This window comes from Brienomyrus brachyistius, unplaced genomic scaffold, assembly GCF_023856365.1.
Source record: "Brienomyrus brachyistius isolate T26 unplaced genomic scaffold, BBRACH_0.4 scaffold72, whole genome shotgun sequence".
NCBI classification, from domain to species: Eukaryota; Metazoa; Chordata; class Actinopteri; order Osteoglossiformes; family Mormyridae; genus Brienomyrus; species Brienomyrus brachyistius.
Genome location: NW_026042347.1, coordinates 596,431 through 624,380, shown reverse-complemented (window position 1 = coordinate 624,380; position 27,950 = coordinate 596,431). Strand labels below are relative to the sequence as shown.

General features: G+C 45.7%; 1 protein-coding gene across 1 annotated transcript; it reads right to left on the bottom strand.

Moving 5' to 3' along the window:
• Positions 1-27,928, bottom strand: LOC125726465 (intersectin-2-like). Its single transcript, XM_049002832.1, has 33 exons — positions 27,925-27,928; positions 27,453-27,516; positions 26,554-26,691; positions 25,641-25,732; positions 25,136-25,398; positions 24,371-24,520; positions 24,035-24,175; positions 23,605-23,692; positions 22,667-22,806; positions 22,264-22,403; positions 21,728-21,819; positions 21,022-21,636; positions 20,645-20,769; positions 20,112-20,278; positions 19,910-20,030; positions 19,088-19,229; positions 18,585-18,677; positions 18,038-18,204; positions 17,865-17,910; positions 17,496-17,617; positions 17,202-17,298; positions 16,918-17,109; positions 13,008-13,129; positions 12,675-12,781; positions 12,121-12,304; positions 11,691-11,789; positions 2,862-3,029; positions 2,427-2,639; positions 2,056-2,174; positions 1,838-1,920; positions 1,049-1,132; positions 751-924; positions 1-192 (listed from the first exon to the last, which is right to left on the bottom strand). Exons 1-33 carry the CDS (start codon positions 27,926-27,928, stop codon positions 35-37), a joined length of 4,710 nt encoding a protein of 1,569 aa, XP_048858789.1. The 3' UTR covers positions 1-34.
• Between the last annotated feature and the right edge of the window lie 22 nt (positions 27,929-27,950).

The following is a 27,950-nucleotide window of genomic DNA, read 5'->3' as shown; positions in this document are numbered from 1 at the left end:
GGGGGCGTATGGCATGGCACCAATCCGCGTCGCCTCATTTGAGAGATTTTTGGTCGAACAGCTGCAGGTCCAGGCGCACCCACACCTCGCCTGTCGGCACCTCGTGCAGCAGCAGGCGCCTTGTCGCTGCTCCCTTGTTTTCCAGCTCCTTCTTGATGGTGGCCACAGGAACTTCAGTGCGGCCCAGGAAGTCTAACAATGATACAAGCAGCCATGATGAAAGCGGCCACCATCAAACGCTAGTAATAGAACACAGGCCATTGTGGCACAATGAAAGAAATTAAGCAATAGGGGGGGGAAAGAAATAAACGGTCAAACACAAAAGAAATTATCTAGTAGAAGGGTTGCAGTGAGACTGCAGAATATACCAGGGCATAAAGTAGAGAACGTAGTTCATCTGTATGTGTTCTTGGGCTGTAGGAGTAACCCGTACAAATACAAAGAGAATGTTCAAACTCACACACACAGAACCAGGGGGAGGATATGGAACCAGAACCCTGAAGCATGAAACCACAGTGATACCCCATGGAGAAACTTAAAATGACGTGTAATAAATAAATAAATTAAAAATAAATTAAAAGTTAAATTAAAAAAAAAAAAAACAAGACGAAACTTCAAATATGACACCCAAATTTTTCTAAGGGAAATTTAACATCAGCACATTTAACATCAGAACTGTTCCCAAGACGAATTTCAGGAAGTGTCAACGTGTAAAAAGAGGAGAAATAAACATCTGAAGAAAGGACTAACCATCGGGAGAGAACTGGTCCCTCTTGAAGATGGTGACACATAGAACATCCTGGTACAGGTCCTTAATGAAGAACTGACAGTTGAAGTTCCACTTGGGGTTGATTGTGTCATTTATTGTCCGGGAGGTGAAACACTGTGCCCCCATGGTCACCTCGCAATATGGATTACTCTTTCCTGGAGGGTGTAGGCCATCAAAAAAAACCATTAAACCCAACCATCAAGCCATACATGAGGTACAAGGCATTAGGGGGTTAGCGGCTGGAGTTTCGGGAGATAGGACTTGACCTTTGACCCTCACCATTGGGCTTGCAGGGCTTGAGCTCTGTGGCCTCCAAAATAGTGACCAGCAGGCGGCCAATGCCACTGGTTTTCAGGGAACGAGCTGGAAATGCATACAGCAAGTGATGCATGAGTCGAAAGACCAAGGAACAATAAATAAGATTCATAATAAAGAAGTTAAGATGCAAGGAACTCCCAAGGAATTGGCAGAAATAAGATACAGCAACTGGAAAAAAAAACTGTAGTTAATGGGGCACTGCAGTCTATGATAGGGTTATCAAGGGTTCAGTAATGAAGGTCTGCATAAATAGACTGTACAGCAACCAAAAGGGAAAGTAGTAGGTTCTTAAACTGCAACGGATGTGTTCACTGGAAGGACAGGCTGTGTAAAAGAGGGAAACTCAAATTCAGGAAAAACCAGTGCTCAGCTACAAACTCAGACCAAGATTTTGTTTTTACAAACCAGTTGAGTAGCCTTTGACTGACTCTCTATGCTCAACTGGTTGGAAGAAACAAATTCTTGCTCATGGGGTTTGTAGGTTCTGGCTGTGAAACGTCCAACATGGACTAAAACATGGGGTCAGGGTTCTGAAACACTGAATAGGGTAATGAATATATACTGGTGACTTAGAGGATTTTATATTACAGATACATAAATATACACACACACACATACATATAACTAAATTAAATAGGAAAAGGACAAGCAATTTTGTAGACAGATGAATAAAACCATTACATAATCAAACTGGACTGAAGGGTTATGCTAAGACACTGAAAAGGATTAAATGCAAATAAAATAGTTCACCTTGGTAAGCTTTCTCTCGCTTCTTCTTCTCAGTCTCTATGAAATGTTCTGAAGCAGCTTTGATTTTCTGCGCCCAGGCAGTCCTGATTGATTAAATAAGAAGAAACACCTGATTTGTTACCAGAACAGGACACCGAGGGAGCCTCCTTGTGGACTGAAGCCACAGCTTCCTTGTTCAATTCTCCTTAGTCTCTTCTCTAACTCCCTTCCTTCCCCACTCATTGATGTTCTCTGTCCTGAGAGTATAAACACGGTCGATGTGGGAGATGTGGAAGATTGGCTCATCGCTAGACGGATCGGAGGGCATCTTCACCAGAACTTCATTTAGAAACACGGGCTGGTTGGATAGAAGACCAAAATCGGGTCATAGACTCGCATTAAATTGGAAGTACACACAGTAGAGAAAGCCCGTAAAAATGGGCTAAACATACAACTAAGGAAATGGCACCTCTTTCTAGAAAGTTCTACTCCGAATTGTATGGATATGAAAAGTTCATTTAAAACGCAATGTATGATTTTGTGCCGTAAATGTAACTGTCTGGTATTGCTAGCCCCCTCCATTACTCCCCAGCATGAAAAAGAGTCTCACGTTCTTGTACATCTTGAACTGCATGTTGCACTTGGGACTGAAGAGCTTATCCGTCCCTGATGAGGTGAACTGCTTCACTGCTTGGGTGAGCAGCAGGAAGTCATTGAAGAGGAAGGTGTATAACTCCTTGTTGCTCTTAGTTTTATAGACCTTGCCGCTGTGTAGCAGCTTTCGGGGACCCAGGCAGTTGGTCAAGGAGTTGAATATCAAGTTCTGTAGGGAAATGGAACAATTGGAAGTGTCCAGTAAACTGTAGGAAAGCTGCAAAAATCCAGACCCTAACTTGTAGTAGGATTAACTCTGTAGACGACTTTGTTAGAGGCTGTGCATGTAAACAAACATTTGTTAAGAACTTCAGGAGGGAATATTGTAGATTATATAAAACCCAGGCTATAGACAAGAGCTTCGTGATATAGTTGCATTAGATGTGCTCACCTCAGTGATGCCTTCACACTGGACATGGCTCTGAATCCACTCTAACCTGTCGGAGTTCTCCTTCTCCCGGACCCCCTCGTTGACCTGCAGACAGAGCTCCTCGGCCCTGTCCAGAGCCTCCCGCAAGTGTCCATGGTCCAAGTGATTCTCTGGAGTGTTCTCGAGAATCTGGGGAGCAGGAGATTTGGAAATAGGTCTGGGACCTGCCTAAGAATGAACTCTGTCTTTGGACAAGGACTGTGGAGTTCAGGGTAGAGTGAAGTTACTGGCGGTTTGATGTTAATCAGATCCATCCATCCATCCATCCATCCATAAATAAACTGGTGCAGCACGTTTTGTAACAGTTGACATCCAACATTTCACAATACCCATACTCACTGTTAGGTTGAAGAAACAGTTGTTAATCATTTCTGTATGATCAGCAATGAGTGTAAATATATATGTATACGTTATTTCTTATCTTCTAGCCACATACTCTTAGCTATTGTACTCTAAGTAGGTGGTTAACAGCTGCCTACTTAGATAAGAATCTCACTTCCCTCTCTTGCGCCCCCCATTGACTATAAATAAAGAAGCCAAGGGGAACCACCCTTTGTAACACATTCTGCTGTAGTTTGCATTGCAGAGAGTGTGGGTACCCTTGCAAGTAAAACTGTAACCTGTGTGTGTCTCGTAAATGTGGAGTTGGGGTGGAAACGCCGGGCGCTTTCCCCAACATAGAATTTGGTCCTTCGAGCCGGATCCGAGGAACCCCGAAGACGTCTCCAGTACGCCGAGAGAAGCGACACCGAAGTCTGTCGACAGCCACTCGAAGTCGGGTGCAAGAAAGACCTGTGATGTGAATTCGTCATCAGGCCGGTGGTTAGAACTGCGCTCGACGTCTGGTGATGTCTGAAGGACCTCGGTGACGGATCAGAGAGCACACTATACAGGTGAGAGATACGGCACCTAAGTGAGTAGGTGGCCAAGTGAGAGATACGGCACCTAAATAAGTAGGTGGCCAAGACATGCATGTGGTTGAGGTTAGCCGAAATTAACCGGGAGAGAAAGTAGGCGTTGTTGGAAATATATATATTGATGTATGTGGATGTGTTTTTATAGGTTTTAGATTAACCTACACGATCCACCCTAAAAGCAACAACATACTGGTGACTGAAGGATCAAGGACGGGTTTCATCCCTGAAAACTAACACCGCTGCTCTAATAGGGAGCAGTAGAAGGCCGTGTTAGTGTCCTCCTGAGGTCTCATGCCAGATACTTGCTTTTAGGATTTTTTATTTTTTGTAGTGTATCCATTAAAAGGTAACAATGGGGAAGAATCAAAGTAAACAAATGGAACTAGAGGGAGATGAGAAGTTTATGGAAGGATATAAGCCAGGATCAGGACAAATAAGTAGATGGAGGAAAAAACATGGGTTTGAAGGAAAACTCCACACTCCAGATATATATAAAAGCTCACAGACTTTTGTATAAAAGCTAAACTTAAAACTGGAGATGTTACAGACTACCAATAAGAAAGAAGGTAAAGACAGAAAAAAAGAATATGTTTTTTCTGATGCATGGTTGGAACAAAGTAAGTTAAGAGATGTACGTAGAAAACAGAGTATGCAACAATTACATGGAAGGATAGAGATAGTGTTTATGAGACGAGCAGATTATGGCAGAATAGCGCAATGTAAACAAAAAGATGGAGAGGAACCTGAGGATTTTATGGATAGAATGAGAGTTGTATTTAGAGGAAACTCAGGGATCCCATTTGATGAAGAGGCAGTAGGAGTGTACCAACAACAGCTAAAACGAGCTTTTGTCGCAGGCCTAAAGCCCGAATTGCGAAAATATCTTGACAAACATTGGGTACATCAGAATACTGGTTCAGTCCAACAAGCACTAGAATATGCCCAACACGCGCAGAGAGCGCAGAAACAGGAAAAGACAGACACAATATTCAGCGCCTCAGATGTAGTAGCGTTAGTGCAAATGAATCCTCCGGGGAGGGGAGGATTCAGAGGAAGGTCAAGAGGCCGAGGAAGGGGGAGAGGTGTTTTCAGAAACAATTACAGGAATTCGTCTCAGCAAGATAACATTTGCTGGACATGCAGGAAACCTGGACACTTAGCTAGGAATTGTAGAGTAGGGAAACAACCATATAACCCAAACTCCATTGAAAACAATGATCAATGACCCCCCTCGGAGGCCCCTGTTACCGACACCATCCGAGGCAAAACAGAGGTGATTTTAAGAAAGGAAACGGAGGTCACTTTACAAGACCTTTTAGATAAGGAAATAGATTTACAAGCAGTGTGTCAGTTATTAGCAGAAAGGCAGTGGGAAACCTTGCCAAGTCGGAAGTTAGTCATAAACGGCAAAGTATATGAATGTCTGTGTGACACTGGAGCATGTAGGACTGTCCTAACCTCCAGTCCTCCCGGAGTCACATATTCTTCATCAGTCATAAATATAAAAACGGCAGGAGGTCAGACAGACAGACATCAGTTAACAAACCCAGTTGCAGTAAAAGATAAGGAAACTGGACTTGAATGTCAAGCACAGGTGTTAATAAGCCCTTCTTGTCCTGTTAACTTGTTAGGTCGAGACCTTATGGTACAAATGGGCATTAGCGTGGTTGCCACAGCCACTGGCATGAAAGCAATCGTAAATGAGGAAGCTTATGTTGTGCAAGGAACCACAACACCACAATATTACTGGTCTCTGGACCTAGGGGGAACTGCACAGACACGAGAATTATTGCGGAAAACTAGAGAAAAGCAGTCCCCTAGACAGGCCCAGTTCATGCCTGACGATGCCTTACACGTCACTATGTGGTACAAAGACACCCTTGGACCAGATTATGTCTATGACAAAACGTTTCATGCCCTCCAAGACACTTGTATAATATATGTATGTTAACCCCACCACTGGGTTTTCAGCAGCCTCAGTCATTTTATCTAACAAGCAACAAGCTGTATTTAGAGAGAGAACACCACACGTATCTCTTTCAAAACCACCCCAGATGCAGTGGAGAGATGTAGAGATGTTCTTACGAGATTCTATGCACAGTTACAATGACTACCAACCCGTATCTGGCTCCTGTTGGAGCTATGATGAGAAACACAATGTGTGGCGGTTTCCTTTGGGATGGAGAGTTCAAACCACTCCCACCACACACTTAAAGGACCCAACCTGACAAATTTTTTCAACCCTGGAGGAGGGATCATGTCCAGATCTAGATCGCCTTCCAGAAGGGTTGTGGTCGTCCTCCCCCACTGATGTAGGGCTGGTAAAGGGATTCCCACCTTACAAAGTAACTGTGAAATCAGAACACCGTCCGGCAATACCCATTAAAACCTGAAGCAGAGAAAGGTATAGCCCCTGTAGTGCAAGACATGTTAGCATCAGGAATATTGCGAGAGGCTCCTGAAGCCACTTGCAACACTCCTATCTTTCCAGTCCAGAAGGGACATACAGGGAAATGGCGCATGGTGCAGGATTTAAGACCTGTTAATAACATAGTGCAACATGCAGCACCAGACGTGCCTAACCCACACTTATTGCTCAACTCATTGACTCCTGATAAAAGCTACTTCTCAGTAGTGGATCTTAGTAATGCATTTTTCTCAGTACCATTGCACCCTGATTCTCAACATTTATTTGGATTTACCTATAAAGGGAAAAAATATACATATACTAGACTCCCTCAGGGATTTTCTGAAAGCCCACATGTATATACCATGGCCCTTAGATACTCTATGAGTACCTGTGAAATACCATCACATAGTCAGGTATTACTATACGTGGATGATATCTTAATAGCAGCAGATTCAGAACAACATTGCAAAGAAACTACCCTAACTGTGCTTCAGCATTTATACAATACTGGACATAAAGCTTCTAAACAGAAGTTGCAGTACTGCAAAAAGACAGTTGTCTATTTAGGGCATAACCTTTCACAAAAAGGTCGCTCGCTGCTAGAGATAAGGAAACAAGCTATACAGGAAGCACCTAAACCACAGACTAAACAACAGATGCAATTATTGTAGAGAATGGTTACCAGATTATGCTTTTCTAGTTCAACCTTTGCAAAATTTAATATACGGGAAGGAGATGACTCTAAAGGACAAAATACAATGGACTGAGGACGGAGAAAATGCTTTTACAAATTTAAAAAGAATGTTGCAAACCAATGTGACCCTTGCTCTACCAGATTATCAACAACCATTCACCCTATGTGTAGATGCTAATCAAGGTTATATGAAAGCAGTATTAACACAGCCATTCGGAGCAAAAGAGAGACCGTTAGCATTCTATTCAAAACGATTAGATGCAGTAGCAGCTGGCTTTCCACAGTGTTTACAGGCCTGTGCAGCTGCTGCAGAAGCAGTAAAGGTATCAGCAGAATTGGTACTTTGTCACCCCCTCATACTTAAAGTTCCTCATTCTGTGTCTCTAATCTTGTTGCAGACACCGCTTCCATTCTTAACACATACAAGACATCTTACCTTAGTGTCACTTTTGCTCTCACAACGTAACATTGAACTTCAGCGGTGTGGCCTATTGAACCCTAGTACGCTTCTCCCTACCGCAGAGGATGGGGAGCCACATTCTTGCAAAGCAACAATAGAAGAACAAACAAAACCAAGAGCAGATATTCTGCAAACTTTTATACCAGGATCAGAAGTTGTTTATGTAGATGGCTCAGCATCAAAAAATGATATGGAAAAAAATAAAGTTGGGTATGCTGTAGTTACATCTACTGAAGTGTTAGAAGCCAATGCACTCCCTTCTACTTGTTCAGCACAAGCGGCTGAACTTTATGCTGTGATCAGGGCATGTGAACTGTTCAAGAACAAGTCACTTACTATCTACACTGATAGTCAATATGTGTTTGCAGCTGTCCATCACCATGCAAGAGTCTGGAAAAATAGAGGTTTTAGAACGAATTTGCTACTTAGATTATTAGACGTTGTGCATTTACCGACTCACTTTGCACTGTGCAAATGCAAAGCACACCAGACTGATGACTCTGCAGAAACCGCAGGAAATAGTTTTGCAGATAAAACCGCCAAAGAAGCGGCACTGAAACAACCTACCTTATCAGTGGCAGACATTCTTTTTATAGATAGCGATGTGCTATGTGATGCACAGATTCATGCTCCTAAAATAGAAGTACAAAGTTGGATCAAAAGAGGAGCAATACAACGAGAGAAAGTTTACTATATGAATGACAAGCCCATCCTACCAAAAAATTTATACAAAACAGCTGCTTTGGTGAGCCATGGAAATACTCATGTCTCAACAGGAGGGATGGTACATATCATACAACAATATTTCTATGCTATAAATTTTTCTGATTATGCAAAACAATTTTGTAGGACATGCTTAATTTGTTGTAAACACAATGCACAAGGAAACATCAGACCAAAACATGGCCAGTTCCCCACAGCTGAGTATCCGTTTCAAGTTGTACATATGGATTTTATTGAATTATCTTGGTCACAAGGAAAGAAATACTGTCTAGTTATTATAGACACCTTTTCTAAGTGGGTAGAAATATACCCTGTAAAGCATTGTGATGCAATGACCGTTGCAAAATGTTTGGTAAGCCATTATTTCCCTACCTATGGCATACCTCATATTATAAGATCAGACAATGGGACTCATTTTGTAAATCAGACTATGTCCCTTTGCTCACAAGCATTAGGTTTTACGCTTAAGAATCATTGTGCGTATCACCCCCAGAGCGCAGGCTTAGTGGAAAGGACCAACGGCACTATTAAAACAAGGCTAAAAAAGACAATGGAAGAGACAAAAAGGCCGTGGCCAGAATGTTTGTCTCTAGTAAAATTATGGATGAGAATAACTCCCACTCCTGCAGGATTAACACCTTTTGAAATAGTGTATGGTAGACCATTTCCCCTAGCAACTGAAATGAATGACATAGAAAAAGCAGACCGAGAAAATACGCTGGCTGATTGGATGCGTAAACTACTAACATCACAACAAAAACATAGCCCCAGTAGTCTGCCGGTAAATTCTGTTTCTACTCAACAGGATAACTTGCAGCCGGGAGATTGGGTCCTGGTCAAGGTCCTGTTGCGGAAAGATTGGAGCACACCTCGGTGGGACGGTCCTTATCAAGTCCTCCTCACAACACCAACAGCAGTAAAGATCGCAGAACGACCTTCCTGGATACACAAAAGTCACTGTAAACCCATCAAGCCCTTATCAGAGGCCTCAGCAACAGAGTAGCAGTGGAAGTCCGCTACAAAGGCACAGTAACCAATAGGGTGCTGTTGTCTCAACCCGGTGAAGAAAACAACTGAGCTGCACTCTATTTAGGATGGCCCTGATAGGGTGGGGATGTGGTAAAGTGACTCTAGGGGTCATTCTTGTTGTAGGACTTGTATGGTTGTCCTGGCTCTCACCAGCTCCATTACAGCACCTACGGCGATGGACCCATGATGACTTCCATCTACGCCCGTTGCCCGCTGACCACTCACATCCATTTATGCAAAACTACTGGTACCGATATGTACATGATACTGTAACAGCGAAAAATGTGACAAATTGCTATGTTTGTTCAGTAATGCCCACTCATAGTGAAGGACCTACGGTGTATGGTAAAGCTATGAACATATCCCAAGCCAAGTGCGCTGCTTCTTTCGCAGGAATAGGATACCAGAGCCGTCTTTCCCTTATATTTTCGCTAGCAGGGGAAGATGTGAACATAACTATACCTGGGACTAATAGAATGACAGTGGTCCGAATTAAGTATCAGGAGGCTACAGGAAACTACCCAGATGACGTTGGGTTTCAAAATGGTACCTGTATACAGGATTTCTGGGTAGACTTCGCTGTTGCTAAAACTAATGTCTCACTTCCTTTTTCTGTCTTGATGGACCGAGACCCACTGACATATCAGCATGCCATTTGTTTTAAGCAAGATAATGGTACGCGATGGATAGGAGGAAACACCACGAACTGTAACCTAACATATGTAGACAGCATGTATGGATCTCCAATTTCGATGCTTCGCCCCAGTAATGGAACATATTGGGTGGACGGAGTAGCATGGTTGTGTGGACCTCGTGCATACTTTGTCTTACCACCGAACTGGTTTGGAGTGTGCGCTCTTATTTTTGTTTCAGATCACACCTTCCTGATAGCACAGGAAAGTAAAACTTTCTTCAGAAGCAGGAGAAGGCGTTCGATATCAATACAACCCCATGATAGTGTGTGGGGAACCGACGTGCCCGCTGAACATAAATTGTGGGGAACAGGCAGTAAAGTTATGCTGGCCCTGTTCCCTGGGCTAGGAATTGGAAAACTCATGCTACGCGTAGAAACTCTAAATTATAGACTAGGTCTATTTATGAATGATTCGATACTGATTAACCAAAAACAAAATGAACAATTAGACATAACCAGACAGATGGTAATCCAGAATCGTATGGCATTAGACCTACTGACAGCCGCACAAGGAGGAGTATGTGTCCTCCTGAACCAAACGTGCTGCACTTACATTCCTGACAATGTGCACTCACCCAATATAACATCTGCCTTAGACCGCCTCCGAAACTTACAAAAAGTGATGACCATGGACAGTCGACCGCAGTCCTCCTCATCCTGGTTAGACTGGTTTATTACAGGAACATGGTGGTCAATACTGATGAAAACATGCCTACCTCTTCTTTTGTTTTTCATTTTATTTTTCTGTTGTTTTATTACTGTTATACCATGTTTGAAAATGTTTATTAATCAAGCTCTTAATGCTGCTTTTCGGACACGCAGTACAATGTTTCTCTCCCTTACCCAAACTATAGAGACAGAGCCTGTTTCCAGCGATGGCGATGAAGAAGACATATAATTCATAATGACGGCCGAGCCGAAAGCACCCGTGCAGGGCTCGGACCTGAAGAAACGGAATTAAATGTTTTCCAGGATAATGACAATGTGGTCTAAATGAAGGTTGTACCTAAAGTGCTTTTGCAACTTCTACAATGTTGATGCTTCTGATCATACTGTCATGATAAACAGGCTGCTTTGTCAGGCTGCTGCTTTGTCAGGCTGCTGCTTTGTCAGGCTGCTGCTTTGTCAGGCTGCTGCTTTGTCAGGCTGCTGCTTTGTCAGGCTGCTGCTTTGTCAGGCTGCTGCTTTGTCAGGCTGCTGCTTTGTCAGGGTCAGGCTGCTGCTTTGTCAGGCTGCTGCTTGCAACTGTTAGGTTGAAGAAACAGTTGTTAATCATTTCTGTATGATCAGCAATGAGTGTAAATATATATGTATACGTTATTTCTTATCTTCTAGCCACATACTCTTAGCTATTGTACTCTAAGTAGGTGGTTAACAGCTGCCTACTTAGATAAGAATCTCACTTCCCTCTCTTGCGCCCCCCATTGACTATAAATAAAGAAGCCAAGGGGAACCACCCTTTGTAACACATTCTGCTGTAGTTTGCATTGCAGAGAGTGTGGGTACCCTTGCAAGTAAAACTGTAACCTGTGTGTGTCTCGTAAATGTGGAGTTGGGGTGGAAACGCCGGGCGCTTTCCCCAACACTCACTCTTCTGCCTGAAGTTTTTGCATTTCATTGGTATTTAACTCCAGCAAAACAGCACATTCTTTCTTGTATTTGCTGACCATGATGATGGTCACAACCATTATCATTTGGTCCCCAAAGGAATTGACACGAACTGCATCTTTGGCAGGGCAAAGTCATACGTAGCAGCAACCCAAATTGAGCTAAATCCAAGGCAAATTGGATGAGGCTAATTCGTCATGCCTCCCACATCGCACACTGAAGGAGGGACCACGGGTGACAATGTGCAGGACTTACGTTCTTTATGATGAGTGGATAGCGGGTGATTCTCTGCATAGGCTTCAGCAGGAAGCTGGACAGTGGCATACCTTTACACCGGTGATCTGTAGCGATTTTCTGAGAGAGAGACACACACACACTTAGGAGTCAGAAACCCTAGCCTACGTCCTTATCTAAAGCACCACTCTAAATTTCAGTCTAGGTGCTTTAGAAGAGTTGAGTCCAGAGGTCTCATAGAACATAGTATTGGCCCGCAAGATATCTTTGTAATTCATTTCAGAAGAAAATAAAGAACAGTTCAACATCCATTTAACCCGCTACCGCTTTTTCACTGAGGACATTTGGACGGCTGCAATTCTCCCGCTTACCGATCGCTCTGGAACAGCCTTTAACAATGAACTATCTACCCCTCCCATTTGTTCCAGGGCTGCTGCCCACCATTCCTCACCTTGAGGAAGTCCTTGAACTCGGGTTCCTTGTCAGTCTTTTGTTGCAGCAGGGCTGCACCGTTAAGCTGGCAGCTGCAGAAGCGGATGTAGGCCTGCATGTGCGAGAGCTCCGAGGCCAGGATGTCCCCAATCATCTGCACCGGCATCTTCTCGCCACCCGTTTTCTTCCTCACCCTCAGTGCCCTGCCATTCACAAACACAATCACCAAAACCGCAAAGGCCGCCAAGTCCAGTACCAAGCAATTTCTTCGTAAAAGTTCAGGTGAGTTTCAAAAACAGAATGCTGGCCAGTGCCATTCTCAACAAACATTCCAGTCAGTTCTTTAAGTGCAAAAACTGTGCAGCCTGTTTTGTTATTATCCATCGACTGCATAGATAATTCCTTTTCCTGGCACTTCTCTATTTCTGGGACTTCACTCTGCCTATGACATTTGCTGTTGTGGGACACGATACTCGCAGTTCGTATTCCTAGAGCAAGGTGGCAGCATCGGATCACGTTTCATTCCCAAGAATTTCAGCTACCAAGAAGAAACAAGCTTGTGGAAAGACACACTTGTGAAGTTTGGTGTTGGACATAATCAGGTCCTTCCAGTTGACGAAGATCATGGCCATTTCAACATCTGTCAGGCGTCCCGACTCAGACATGGGCTTGTAAAACACCTGGAGAAAAAAAAATGAGAGACGGGCAAAGTTGGAAAGGGTTAGTAAAGGTTAAGAGGGATAACAAAATGTTAGGGAAAATAAGTTAAACATGTTCTGGCACAAAAACCTACACTCAAAGCCCTATACATGAGATCCATGACAAGAATATAAAAACTCAAAACTGCAAATGCTTAAAGCAGACTGAAGTGCAAAGACCTCACGGGGGCCCCACTGCAGATCATACCTCCAGGACCAGCTGAAGGTCAGCCATGTATCGCTCCTCCGTCTCAATGAGCTCGTGGATGTAACCCTGTCGCTTCCTCTCCTGCGGACTCATGGTGTCCAGGCTGGTCAGGTCAGCACACCCTGCAGGGTCGGGGATGACGGGGGTGGGGGTGGGAGTGGGGGGGGGGGCAGCCGCGGTCAGCAGCTGTCTTGCGTGGCCCCAAACATGTGGCTAAACCACTGGCTTGAGAAGCCGCTACCCGGAGCTGTCGCTAAGTCACTGCGCGAGAACAACCCTCCCGTCCGTCTTACCTTTTGCTGAAAATTCAGATGCGCGCAGACGCTGAAACTCCATTGGGTAACTTTCAATACGCCTTTTTGCATGAGCCTCATCCCCAAGCCTTAAAAACCGCAGCCAGGTTTCCTCTCTCGAACCCATTTTGCCTGGGACTGTAACCATCCTAGTGCTTAGCTTCTTGAATAACCTGGTCCTGGATATATATATATATTAGACGCTAATAACCAAACCTCACACCATCCTTGTGTAAGACAATGACTTGCCAAAAAAAAGCAGGTGCTTTTTAAGCAAATCCTTTATTTTCACGATAAATGTACATATGTATAATTTGAGGCACATTTTCAAAGTAACACAGCTTGGGAACTTTAACACAGACAAACTGACTTGACTACTGCCAATGCACTGTGGGTAAATTCCCAGTGGGGCCAAATGAAACCTCAAACTGCATAGTTTAACAATTAATGCAAGGGATTCATTCAAAATGCATCTCTCTTGCCAGCAGCATAAACAGATTGCAAATTTGCATAAACAGAGCAAACCTTTAATTGCTTGCAAAATGTTTTCCAAGTAGAGGATATTTTTCAGCTGTTAAATACCTTATTCAGACATTTCTATGCCTTACTGCAAGTAATCACACATATTGTAGACTGAGCACACAATATCACAGTCATCCATTTTTTTTTCATTAAACTGCACTTTCATATAAAATAAAATAAGTCAATACAACTAAGAGTAAAATCTGGGCAAACCAGGTTACATTCAAAATGCTTGTAGTTTTACTACAAAGTGCCGCAGCAGTGATGATTTCTTGAACACTGAGGCACAGAGAGTTTCACCCTGATGTGAGAGCAAAAGACCACACTTTATAAACCACCAAATCTGCCATTTTTATCCTTAACCGAGTAATACGATTCTTTAGCATTTGTTCCAAGGACATTGTCAACATTTACCTCTGGCTAATAGTTACACTGGCATGGACCAAATAGTCAGCAGGCACCATGCAGAAGGATAATCTTCAGAGTCTAAACCTTAGTGACCAAAAAAAGAATTAGCCCATCTAACATCTGAATTTTATCAATAACCAAATAATCAATGGCAAGGCAGATTTTCATTTTAAGTTGCATGAAAAAGCAAAGTGTGAGGCTCAGTGGGCTAAAGCCTCGTTTTTCGCCCAGCCTCAGTACATCTGCGGGTCCTTCAGCAAGGCCCTTAACCCCCAGCTCCCTGGATGCTGCTATGGGTGGCTACCCTTTGCGGCCAGCTTGCTGTCACTTACAGAAAGCAAACTGGGGGTGGCGTAAAGAGAATTTCCCCATAGGGCTCAATAAAGTATCAATTATTATTAAATAAAGACATGTATCTTAGTTATAACTAGTTTTTAAACTTGTTAGAACCCAGAAACCGCAAAACATGTACTGTTAAACACCAGCAGGCCTTGTTTCGTTAAAGGTTATGCATATAATTACCTGAATTAACCACTCCATCTTGGTGGGGGGGGGGGCATTTACATTGACGTTACCTCCCTAAGGTCACTTAAAGCAAAAAAAAATATATTCTAAAACATTTCCAGTATTATGGCAGATCAGCTGAAAACTCACAGCATCCTGGTCCAAACCCCCTCAGGCGGGAAAGCGGCAGACACTGCACCGGGGCACTAACAGGGCAAACCAAAGTCCACCAAAGCCCGCCGCGAGTGTTCGGAAAAAACAGCAAACAGTGAAGCAAGGACCCAGAACTTTGACCCTCGAATGGCTCACCGACCCCCACATAGGGAAAAGATGAAGGCTGCAACCAGTGTATGACTGCCTGCTTGAATACCCTTCCACTCCATACATTATAACAAATAACACCCTCAAAATACACAACTACATGTAAGGCAACAAAGGTTTCCCCTTAGTCTAGGTATGTATGACGAATATTCTACACACTATACCCATAGGCAAAACACAGTACTTAAAGAAGTACGTAAACAGCCAGTAATCGTTGAAGCTCATGTGTCGCCGTAGGCAAGCTACACCACCAGGGCCCCCTGTCTGCGACAAAGTGATATTGGCTGGCTAAGGCAGCGCCTCACCAAAAGATGGCACCCCAGGTGGCTGCCTATGTCACCTAATGGGTTGACCAGCACTGAGCACAGTACTATAGCTAAAGCCATGGGATTTCGTAGAGGGAGAGGATTAGGGTTAGGGTTAGGGTTAGGGTTAGCAGGGTTAGGGTTAGGGTTAGGGTTAGGTTTGCACTCATGGGGTTGGCAAAAAAAACCTACCAATGGAAAGCATGTGTCTGTGTACATGTGAATTCATACTGTGAACACACGCACACACACTTATGCAATTACCCAACGGTACGTAGCCCATAACTGAACTACAAGCTAAGCGTAAACGCACCGTTGCCTGCACAGATTATCCCAGATTTTCCATCTGCGCAGTAACATTCAGATATAACTGTCAGTGAGAGACGTTTTAACAAACAAACAAAAAAAAGTTAGGATACTCAATTGCACTTAGGGTAAAAAGCCATTTTTGAAAGAAAAATATGTTTTAAATAGTTAATGACTATGACTCTACATACCTTCACGCTCTCCCAAAAAGCTGTTTAAATGATATGCTTTATACTTTAAATATGGCATCAGCATCTATCACTGGCATTGTAATTGCTTTGCATCATAAGCAAGAACAATTTTAAAGACTAAAAACATGAATATAAAAATTACAGAGGGGGGCACTTGCTGTTGGACTGGTAGGTGTGTGGGACCTGCTTCAACACATGAGGAAAAAAATTTAAATAATAATAATAATAATAATAATATTAAAGCAGAAGTAAAAGAAAGTGAATTTGATGAGAAGGCAGGCCCTATCCAGCGAGGAAGCATTGACTGATATGGAGCACCTAAAGGGTATCTGAACAGCTCTGAGAAGCTGTGGAGGAAGAGGCAACGATGCCGTCCTACAAGAACAACACAGATAGAGGGAAAGATGGAGGGAAAGGTGGGGGGGAAAGAAGGGAAAGATGGCAGGAGAAGAGTGTAAGGAGGGTGGACGGATGGATGGAAGGAGAGGAGTGCTTCTCTGAAGCACAACTCTGAGAAGAAACCCAGTCCTAATAGGCGGATGGCAGAAGAGAGAGTATGCACGCCATGATGTGGAAACTCATCGACCCTCTCATCATGGTTTTTTATGAAGACATTTGCCAATACCAGGTAGTATCTTTCAAACTGCCCTACTTCACATCACCAGGCCTCCCATGAGGTCACCAATGAATCATTTCTTATCTGTGTTTAGGTTTCCCCTGCAGCACACAGCTACTGCAAACTCTCTCGATTCATCTTTGGACACAAACCATTTCTGTTCAGAAAGTCAGACCCAAGCAGGAAGCCAAACCGTAGCCTTGGTAGAGCTGCAGTCAGCAGGAGAACAGCCCTTTGAGAGACCCATACAATGCAGGTGGGCACTGTAACGTGGGTCAACTTTTACCCGAAGGTCACTTTCCACCTTAGATTTTGGAACTACCGCTCTCTCATTTATTGCCAACAGCATGAAACACTAGGCTGCAAACTTTGTATCTTAAGACATTTGCAACTATCAACAAGACAAACAAATATTACTTGGGGGGGGAAAAAAATTAAACTTACATTGTTGACTGGGATCGGACTCCGTGGTCATCTTGACGTAATTGGTGGGGAACAAGCCGACGACGCCATTCAGCTCCCCTTTCCACCAATCAGCATCGTCCTTGTTCAGCACATTGATCAGTTGACTTTTGGAGAAGCTCATCTCATCCTCGTTGCCCGCCTTGTAGTCGTACATGGTGATGACCTGGCAAACTGAAGGAACAGCCAACATGTAGGAAAGGCTGTTACGGAAGATGCAGACGGAGATCATCGCAGATCTTGGCATGTGATGCTGTTGATCTTACTTGGAACTGGAGCTGGTGTGGACTTCCCACTGGTGGGGCCCAAGAGCTTGACGTGGGAGGCGGGGAACCATCCGTTCTGGCGTTTTTTACCCCTAGCCTGGACAGATACAAGACAAGAGGTTCCTCATCAGGACATACATGCCAACCTAATTTAGGACAAATGCATCTGACCTGAGAGAGACCCGCAACTCAACTTCAATGCCTCCTCCCAAAAACAGCCCAGGATTAGACCTCATTATGGGCGGCCTCCACATTTGATTAACGTCACTATCATGACAACACGGGTCCACAGACCTGCAGAACCCCTTGCCACCACCCAGATGGGTTCTTGCCCTGGATGAGGATAAGCTGTCCCGGGGCCAGGCTCAGCTGCTCCGCTCCGGTGGCCGTGTACGCAGTCGTCACTTGGGCAACCTCTGTCATACACATTCACAAATGAATGCGAACGCAAACAAGCACACGTGTTCAAGGTAGATAGAGCTTCGCAACAGTCGGCACTCGCAAAGACTATTGAACACAGCTGTGTTTCATCTGTATACAGGACACAGCCTAGCTGCAGATGCACCAGCATCAACGGAAAGGCAAAGATAAAGGTGTGTGGTGGCTGCCAGTGAATTTCTTGGCTCTTTACTGAGTGGTGACTGTGGGATCCCGCATCCTTACCTGGCTTTTTGCCGACTCCACCTGACTTTCCAGTGGTGCTATATGTCTGTAGACAGACACACATATTGGTAGAGGTCAGAGTAGCAAAAGTTAGCCTGTCATGATTTATTATTTATAGACAATAAACTCTGCAGTTTAAGTATCTCTGAGAAAAGTCGTTCATGACAATTTACTTCAGATTCCTTTGGCGTTACGTAGTTGGAGGGGAAGACTCCACTCCTGTCTCCGATGTACCCTTTCCACCAGTCCCCTTCTCTTTCCGTCACAACGACGGTGTCTCCTTCGTTGAAAGTGAGGTCTCCTGACTCTGGGCTTTCATAGGTATATAAGGCTACATACTCTGATTGGATGAGAGACAGAATGGCCAAATGATTTTTAACTGCCACAAAACCTGCCTTCTGATTAGACAGAAAATCAACGGTCAACAGCCAGTGACAAAATCCGGCTTTCTCCTTTTCGACAATGGCCTCTCACACCAGACCCTGTTTCAAGGTTACTTCTGACATGCTAGCAGCAATACCATTAATATCAAGATGATTAAAAGGTACGCAAGAGAAGTCAAGATTTCAAATTACAGATGGCCAAACAAAGTGAAGAGTAGTGACTGGCTAAAATGGAATGTTGGGTATCAAAGAAAGACACAATGTATGCAAAATGCGCTTCTGCTTAGCTTAATTTAACTTCTTTTCATTCAAATTCTTCCCTGGAAAAGAAACTTACCTTCTTGTAGAGTATTGTCAGGGTTATTGAACTCATCCACAGAAGAATATAGGGGTCTGGCAAAATAAAGTGAAAAAAAATGGATCGGCGATTCTGCTCATACGCATTTTTCAATAGAAAAAGAAAAAAATCCCTTACAAATTGATCTCGCTTATCTCAACCAATAATATAAGCACAAAAACATCACAATAGCATTCATAAGTGTTGAGTCAATCAGTCAAACCAAATTTACCATACTAAATCTAGCACATTTTCTCAAACATGTCACAAAGAAAAGGCAGGGATTATTTAAAATCACTCCTAGATGCCTGCCCCGAAAAATGCAAATCAAATACCACTTCAGTAATAAATACGTAGAAATATGGAATTAGAATAAGGAAATGGCTCAGTAAATGACCACCAGTCTCCAGGTAGCTGACAGGCTTTGGTCTGAGCAGAACCAGAACCCTTCTGGAACCTCCCGAGGAACCGCCAAGAGTGTCACTTACTCATTCCGGCTCAGCCCTGCACCCCATTCAGCTCCCCCAGCCACCAGTTTTCCTGCTGCTCCAGCACCGTGATGATGTCATCCTTGGAGAAGTTCAGGTGGTTGTCCGTCTTGGCCGTCCAGGAGCACAGCGCTTGCACCTGGAGGCCACTTGCCACCTGACAACGCAGAAAACATGTCTGTCAGCCGGGACACCACTCAGGAAACAAGATCTGATCTAGACGTACTTGAAACTACCTTAAAAATCCCCCCAAAAATGGACATTTTGATAAATGTTAACATGAAAGTTTACCAACTTATGAATATACCTAGAAAGTTAACACTCTCGTGCATACATGGTACATCTCAGTGTATTGTTATATATGTGCAAACACATGCACAAATATGACCAAAAAAACAACATATATACAAACTACACTATTAGCAAACATAGTTGACTTGTTTATGGCGATAAAATCATGCATTTGTGTTGGGGGCCCCTTGCTGGCCACAAAGTCACCACCTTGTGGAGGGGCCCCAAAGTGGCTTTTTAAATGGGTCCCCAGAAACAGCAAACCTGCTTCTGATTGTTATATATAAATAAAGAAAAAGCATAGTACAGAACAAAATACTGCAGTAACGTGCAAGACAGTCGCAGAAGCAGTTGAAGGCTTCTGAACAGACATGGTTCAGATGCAGCCATGCAAACAGGCCACAGACTCACTGGCACATAAATACGCATAGGCATGCAGTGGAAATACAGAAAAAGAACACGACCGATCGGGTGGGGCCAGTTCTGAATTCTCACTCGAGACAGTTACGGTATTCTTCAGGTAGGGGGCGCTCCCAGGATAACTACCTGTCCATACTCCATAGAGGCAGAGCCTGGAGGGTGGGTGGGAGTGAAGGCAGAGTTCTGCCCTGCCCCCCCAGGAGTGCTCTGTCCTGCTGGGAAGGTACTGGAATTAGCCTCCGCCTTGCTTGGGTCAGTGAGACCCACATAAGCATTCAGATATGACACAGGACCAGTTTAGATGCTGGACACCAAGGGGCAACATTACCTTGCAGAGACTGAGGTAGATGCAGTTGTGGGCATCAGAGCCTGCTTGGTGCTGGCCGCAGATTCCGGTTGGCTGTGCTTCTCGACGTAGCTCTCAGGGAACCAGCCCATCTTGCCCTGGTAGCTGCCATACAGCCAGCCCTGCTCGCCTTCCGTCTTCTCGTCCACCTGCGGACTCAAGGCGATTGGTTAAGGGCTACCACATGACACACATGGGCGTACTATCCAAAACCAGGTCACGACTGGCCAGAAAACACCCTAAAACATATGAAAGGAGAAATGTGCCATTAATAAATTAAATATGTCTACATGTTTATTTATTTTGTCACAGGGGCACTTGTACCCCTCTGTCCTCCCCCCCCCAAAAAACTGCTCCTTGTTGCACTTTATGGTGAACAAAAGGATTCTAGATCTAACTGTAAAACACCCGAAAAGGATTCAGAAAAAAAGAGCTAATCAGGCACCAGGGCAATGATTCAGCACATTTAATTTATGGTACAAACAGATTAACATATGGGGGTGCACTCTGTATACCTCAATCAAGCTGTCCGTGTCAAAGGTGAGCTCGTCCGCGTTCCGTGCTGTGAAGGGGTACAGGGCTCTGTAGGTTGTCAGGGAGGCCGATTTCCTGTGTGTTGACTTGACGGGTCTCAAATTCCCTGCAACGACAGTGAGTCAGTCACCTCCTTGTGTGACTGTTCTTCAGAACGCTGTGTCACTAATGACGCACTGCAGCTATTGAACCAGCACACGACACCTCGGGTCTGCTGATGGGACACTTGCATTTGGAGGCTGATGAAGAAACTGTACAAACCCCACCGCTAATGGTAGCTTTACGTGTCTGAGATTGTGATTTGTCACTGCGTTTCCACACCTCCCGAAGGGGGCTGCATCGAGGCCATAATCCTTACCTTTTCGCTCCTCTAGGCCCCTGATCAGGTCCGACAGCTTCTCATGAATGTCTGTCTTGCCTAAATTGTGCTGCTGCTGCTGCTTTTGCTGCCGGGCCTCTTCCTCCCGCTGTCTGGCCACGGCCTCCTCCTCCTGTTGCTTTCTCCTCCTGTCCTCCTCTCGCCGTCTCTCCTCTTCCTGTCTCTTCTTCTCCTCTTCCAGCCTCCTCCGCTCCTCCTCCTGTCTCCTCCGCTCCTCTTCCTGTCTCCTCCGCTCCTCTTCCTGTCTCCTCCGCTCCTCTGCATCCCTGACAGCAGCTATCTGAGCCCGCTGACGTCTTCTCTCCTCCTCCTCCCTCTCCAGCTCCTGCTCCTCCTCCTTCTTCCTTCTGTTCTCTTCCTCTTGCCTCCTTCTCTCTTCCTCCTGCCTCCTCCTCTCTTCCTCAAATCTCTTTTTCTCTTCTTCCAGTCTTTTCCTCTCCAGCTCTAGCTTCCTTCTCTCTGCCTCCACCTTTCTCCGCTCCTCCTCTTGCCGCCTCCTCTCCTCTTCCTTCTGCCTCCTCTCCTCCTCCGCCCTTTTATGTTCCTCTCGCCGCCTCTCCTCCTCTATCCTCTTCTCCTCCTCCCTCTTCTGGGCTTCCTCCTGCCTCCTCCTCTCCAGCGGCCCGGCGGTTCCGCTCAGCCTGCTCCTGAGCGGCGCGCAGTTTGGCCCGGAGTTCACGCTCACGTTCTTCCTCCTCCTTCAGCTTGGCCTCCCGCTCCTCCTCCTCCCGCTCCAACTTCACACGCCACTGCCGCTCTTTCTCCAGCTTGGCTTGCCTGTGAATGACATGATGCATCACATTGAAGCTGAATTTGGCCCAGCACCACATCATGGCCCTTCAATCACGTGATGCAGCTATATTTTCTTTAAACAAACCATCAAGGTCACGTCATCCATTCAAATTTAATGCTTTAACTGAACTTTGTCACACTGGGTCTGTAATTGACATTAAAATTGCTCTTAGCCATCTGACATGTTCTGACATTATGTAGGTGATGTGTTGACCCACTTAAAAATAGAAAAACAAACAAAAAATAAGTAAAAGGGAGCTCTGGATCCCCAAGGACCAGCTTGGGAAGCACAGTGTTAAAGTGATATTAAAAAGCGATTTAGGACAGGTCAGTCACCATTGCAGGGAAACCAAACCTGGCACCATGACAGCCAACAGAAATGCAAAAACGACAACAGAGCATGCAGGCCTTGCAGGAGGCCTAGCTCACCTGACCGCCTCCTCCTCCTCTCTCTTCCTCCTCTCCAACTCCAGTTCTCGCCTCCGCTGCAGGTCACATAGCTTGTCGGCCTTGACCTGCCGCAGTCTGTCCAGGACCTGCTGCTGCTTGGTCTGGCTTTCCCGGAGCTCCTGTGGGAAGGGACCGGGCCCGCACCACCATTAGCGCAGAGCACCAAGCCACACCGCCAACCACCACTCGCTATACAAGGTACAGACACCAGATCCAATTCAGAACACACGGGATTCTGGGCCATAGATTATGGATGTTTTGAGGCTTCACTTCTCCACTTTATTCTATTTACAAATGCTACTGGCCCCTGTACAGCACACTGGGCTAACTAGAGGCAAGCCACAACATTGATGCCTTTCTACCACCAGTAATGCCTCCTCACCTTGATGTCCACGTTGTACTGGTCCATCTCCGACAGTTTTGCCACGGTATCCTTCTCCAGCACATCCAGCTGCTCCTTGAGTTTCCGACAGACGATGTCCTTCTCAGTCACGCCCCTCTTTACGGAGGAAAGTGTCGGACCTGTATACAGAAACACTACCTCTAAGCAAGACCCTTCACCTGCAATTGCTTCATCCTGGGACTGACAATCTACATCTAAGCCCTGCAAGGAAGTCCTCCAACTTGCAGGGAAAACTGCAAGGGGGTTGGTGGCAGGGTTGGCACTCCAGCCACCGGAAAAAAATGTACACTGTTCCATTCCATTCGGACTAGTGTGATGCTGAGGTGTCACCCGCTGCACGACTACACTCAGGTTCTCATCCCTGAGGTGGTTCGTGTGGAGGGTGCAGCAACGCGCTGTATCAGCAGGGGGCCCTTACATTAACAACCCTAAGTGCACCTCGAGGTTATATGGTAAGTATTTTCTTGTTGACATGTGAGAGGGAGGGCTGTGACAGATAACCTGGCCCCCACAATCCCCCACTCCACCCAAACCCTACAGAGCCGAGATGAGTTGGTAGCCGACTTGTGCCCAGAACTTCTGGAAACTCCTGTACTGCTGGAAAAGCCTTCCAGGGGGGGTTACATCTGAAAGCTGGCTGAAAGAACGCCAAGATTCTGCATTGCTGTCATCGAAGCAAAACTGTCGACTGCCTCCAAGCCTTTTACTCTAAGGTGAATAATGTAGCTAAAATATAAAGATGTATTACAAGTGGGTGCATCCAAACTTTTGTCTGGTAGTGTACACCTACATTTTAGAAGCACAAGAAGCATGTACCACCCATGTGCCACCATGACATTTAAGTACTTCAAGAATGACTGCAGGGGGGGGGGGGGGGCGCCAGGTAACGCAGGGAGAAGCAGGGAGATCAGACTCACCAGACCTACTGTTCAGCCCCATGTTGCATAGGATCTCCTTGCATCTCTGCTGCTCCACAATCAGCTGAGAATGTTTCCTCTGCCCCTCCTGCACAAAAACAGGCCAAACTCCCTCAGAAAGCTGGAGAATCCTGAAATAAACCCTCCCTGGAAACTTCACCCTATCTATCTATTGCTTTTATAGTAAATTCCCCCCCAAAAAAACTGCACATTCTCCAGGAAAGGTGTGAAGAACAGTCTCTCCCTTGGTTGCCAAAATCTGAAGACTGCTAATCAGACAGGAGTGGCACAGCTGTTGTATAACGCACAGCAGACATAACGCCAGATCACATGGAAAAAGAACCGTGTTGAATCTATTTATCAGTGTTGCAGCTGGTGCTCGTCCCATAGCTGCTGGGATCTTGGACGGCAGCGGAGGAAGGCCGCAGACCTCAAGCTGCCGCTGCAGGGCGTTGACCTCCAGCAGGCAGCTGTCCTGCTTCTGACTGATCAGTTCCAGCTCTCCCTTCTGGATGCTCCTCTTGCTCTGGACGTCCCTGAGTCGGTCAGAGATCTGCTTGTGCTTGTCTCTCTGAAATTAAACAGTGGTCTTATGAGTCCTGAGGGCGGGAATATTGTCGCTGTGGACACAAGCATGTGTACCATTGACATCTGAAAGGAAAACGTGCGTCTCTGATAGTGCGATTTCAACAGCTGGCTGTTCCTCGTTCCTGAAGGGGAATGCAGTCGGTCGGGGCAAACAGGTGCAGGACGGCCTGGTCCTCACCACAGCCTCCAGCTCCAGCTCCAAGCTCCTCTTCTTGGCCTTAAGCTTGATGATGTCCTCTTGTTCTTGGTTCCTCTGATTCAGCAGCTCCTGTCGCCTCCTCCACTCCCACTCCATCTTCCTCTGACGCTCCAGCTCCTGCTTAGCAGCCTGCAGGGACACACACATGATCACGACCAAACACACACACACACACACACACACACACACACACGCACACACGCGCTAATCACAGGTCGCACACGTTCACACACAAGCTAAACCAATAACCAAATACATGCTGTCAAACCTTCCCAGCCATTCAGAGATGTACATAAACGGAGTTTCACCAGTAAACTAGTTACAATAATGAAGTTTTATTAACTTCCAGCCAATTATCACAGGGGGGCCTGGAGTCTATCCAGGACAGCACAGGGCACCAGGCTGGGGGGGTACACCCTGGACGGGATGTCAGCCCATCGCAGGGCACAAAACATGCACTTACACTAGAACCTCGCACTGCAGAGAATTTAAAGGCACCAGACCACCTAAGGGCATGTTTTTGGAGGAAGGCCACACAACACTGGGAGAACATGGAAACTCTCAAAGAGTGGAGGTGGGATTCCAACCCCCAGCTCTGAAAGGTATGAGGCAACAGTGCTGGTGAATCGCCAACAACATTAATTTGCTAAACCCAAATGTGATTGGCTGGGACTGGACCAATGACCAAAGAGCGACTGCCTAACCCCAAGTACAATGCTAGCATTCCATACTAGAAAGACTGACCTCCTTGCGTTCCAGCTCCTTTAAGCGCTCTTCCTCCTTCTGCCATTCCAGCTCGCGTTGCCTCTCCAGCCGCCGCTCCTGCTCCTGTTGCCGCCTCCTCTCCTGCTCCCGCGCCTCCTGCTCACGCCGCTCCTGCTCCTCCCGGGCCTTCTGGGCCCGCCTCTCTTGCTCGCGCCGCTCCTGCTCCTGTAAGACCTGCCGCCGCCTCTCCAGCTCAGCGTTTCCCCGCTGGAAGTTCTCCTTTAGCTTGTCCTCGAACGAAACTGCAAGGAGGGCCATGCACACGCACACGTGGTAACCATGGCAATAGGGGCAGTGACCTTTGACCTCCTGCAATTCAATGTGAATCAGGTGATTCTTTGTAAAGATACTAAGAACGGCACATCACTAATACACACTTGTGTCACCAAAAACATTCACTAGCTGAAGGTGCCTGTCTTTGTGTGTGTGTGTGTGTGTGTGTGTGTGTGTGTGTAAATCCGTCTGTCCGTTCTACTAATGCTACCATTACTCTTTGTCTTCTGGGGTGGTTCAACTTGAATTTCTTCAGGGACGATGGTGCGATTCAAAGGAAGCAATTCCCCCTGCTTCCCCGTTCTGCAAAATACAACATGCCTCCGTGTAGGTAGAAGGTGCTAGAACCTGAGACTCTGAGTCAGGCTACACAGGAACAACCACCATACAGCTTCCCGTGCTCACTCATCAGGAGTCCCTTAGCTGGGCTCAGTCGAAGTATCTCAGTGTATGGGGACACTCTCCCTTTCTGTAACAAAGCCTCCTAGCCTGTGATTCCAGATGGGTCAATGTCCAGCCTGACACAGCATATTCAACCCCCCCGCCTTTCCCCATTCATTACATATAACTATGGAAAAAAGTTAGAGACCATAGCACCAATTTTTGTTTCACTCAGTTCTCCTTTATGGGTATGGATCTGTGAATAATGTTTTTTTTTCTTTTGCAAACTGCAGCCTGGTTCTTTCCTGCTTCTCATTAATGAAGGGCTTCTTCCTTGCTTTATGGGACTTCAGCCCTGCTTCTATGAGCCTGTTATGAACTGTCCTAGCAGTGCACCTCACACCTGCACTTAACGTTTCCACCAAGTACAGGTCACTTGAGGTCATGATTCATGAGGCACTGTCGGATAAGTGAACGGGCATCTCAAGCATTGGGAAGTCGTTTCCACCCTTTACCTGGCTGCTTTCTGGCCTTTCTCAGTGTCTCCCATTTCACCATATTCTTGTACACTTGCGTACTTAGAACCTGGAAGCAACCTGACGCTCAGCGTACCTTTCTGCCAGCAAAACCAGCTTTAAACAAGCAGATTTTTTTTCCAGTATAGAGTGGTCTCAATTTTTTTCCAGAGCTCTATTTACTGCTCTGCCGGGTTCACCGATTGGCCACCGGCGGCGGCTGTCTACCTGACGGAGGGGGGCACCAGGTCCCCGGGAAGCGTGAGGGGCAGCGGCTGTCCGGCCTTCGCCATGTCCACCAGGTGCATAGCCAGGATGAACTCCTCCCCTGTCAGCTGGCCGTCCTTGTCCACATCTGCCAGGTTCCTTGGGAGAACATGTGGGAAGGTCAGTAATCGAACCGGGTGCACAGATGGCGAAGACCAGCATAACTTCACCCAGACCATGAGGGGTCCAATTTAAAAACCAAACTAACCTACAAAAAAATGACAACTTACCCTGAGTTTTGTCCAACTGTAGGCTAATGCAAGTGTTCCAAGCATGTTTAAGGTATGCTAGGCTAGGCTATGAAGTTTGTTAGGTGAGCTGTAATAATAAAATGTATTCTCACCTAACAATATATTTTTTAGCAGTATTTTGAGAGACAGACATATAAAAAACAAAATGCCTTTAAATTTTTTTATTTTTTTTTAAAGCAGTGATTATTGCAGCACATTAAAAACCTGCGACACGCTTCCTATTAGTTGATTATCAGTAGGATCCCATGAGTCACAACTCAGAAGTACAGACCTCCTGCCTCGAGCCGTCGCACCAGCTGCCTGACGCGTGCTAACAGGAACAGACCACTTAAGAAAAGCAACCAGCCCTGGAAATATCATGATGGCTTCTGAAATCAGCGCAGGGTCAATTGGAGCAATTAGAGGTTGTTCAGGGGACCAGCAGAGAAATCACTGCCAATCCGGGGACTTGAACTGTCGACCTTGAGGTTACAGACATATGGTCCTCACCTGTGGAGCCACACACTGCCCGCATAGAGTGGATGCTGAAAGGATTGAGCTACGTAATTTAAGAGGGGCAAATAAACCAAGCGCACCACTGCGGCCGTGAAGAATTCAGTGGACACTCACCAAACAGTGGCTAGCTGAGTCTGAATGAGCTGGGATGAGGCCAGAACGTTCCTGACCTGCACACCTGCAAGGTAGAAAAATGGCGAGGGGAATATGAGCTTCAAGCTGAACGACCTGAAAACTGTGGGGGGGGGGAGGGGGGGTTCCCACCAAGAAACCACCATTAACGTACAAAATGTTTCATAATCTAGCTCCCGTCGAACACAGCCTGCAATGTCACTTGTGAGCTGTGACTCATTTAATTACTGGAGTAATTAAATCAACAGCCGGAGCCCTGAGCCTTTTACCAGTGATGCAAAAGTCTGTAATTAATGTGAACTGCTTTCCTATTATTACGAACATGCCTGACGAATCCCTGAACAAGCTTATTACAAATAACATGCTGTGTTTAATTGTCATTAAAAGGTGCTAACTGGGTTCGCTGGGGAACCTGTCAAGTGCAGAGGTGGCATCTGAATAATCTACTCCTTACACATCTCTGTTATGACTGCAACACCC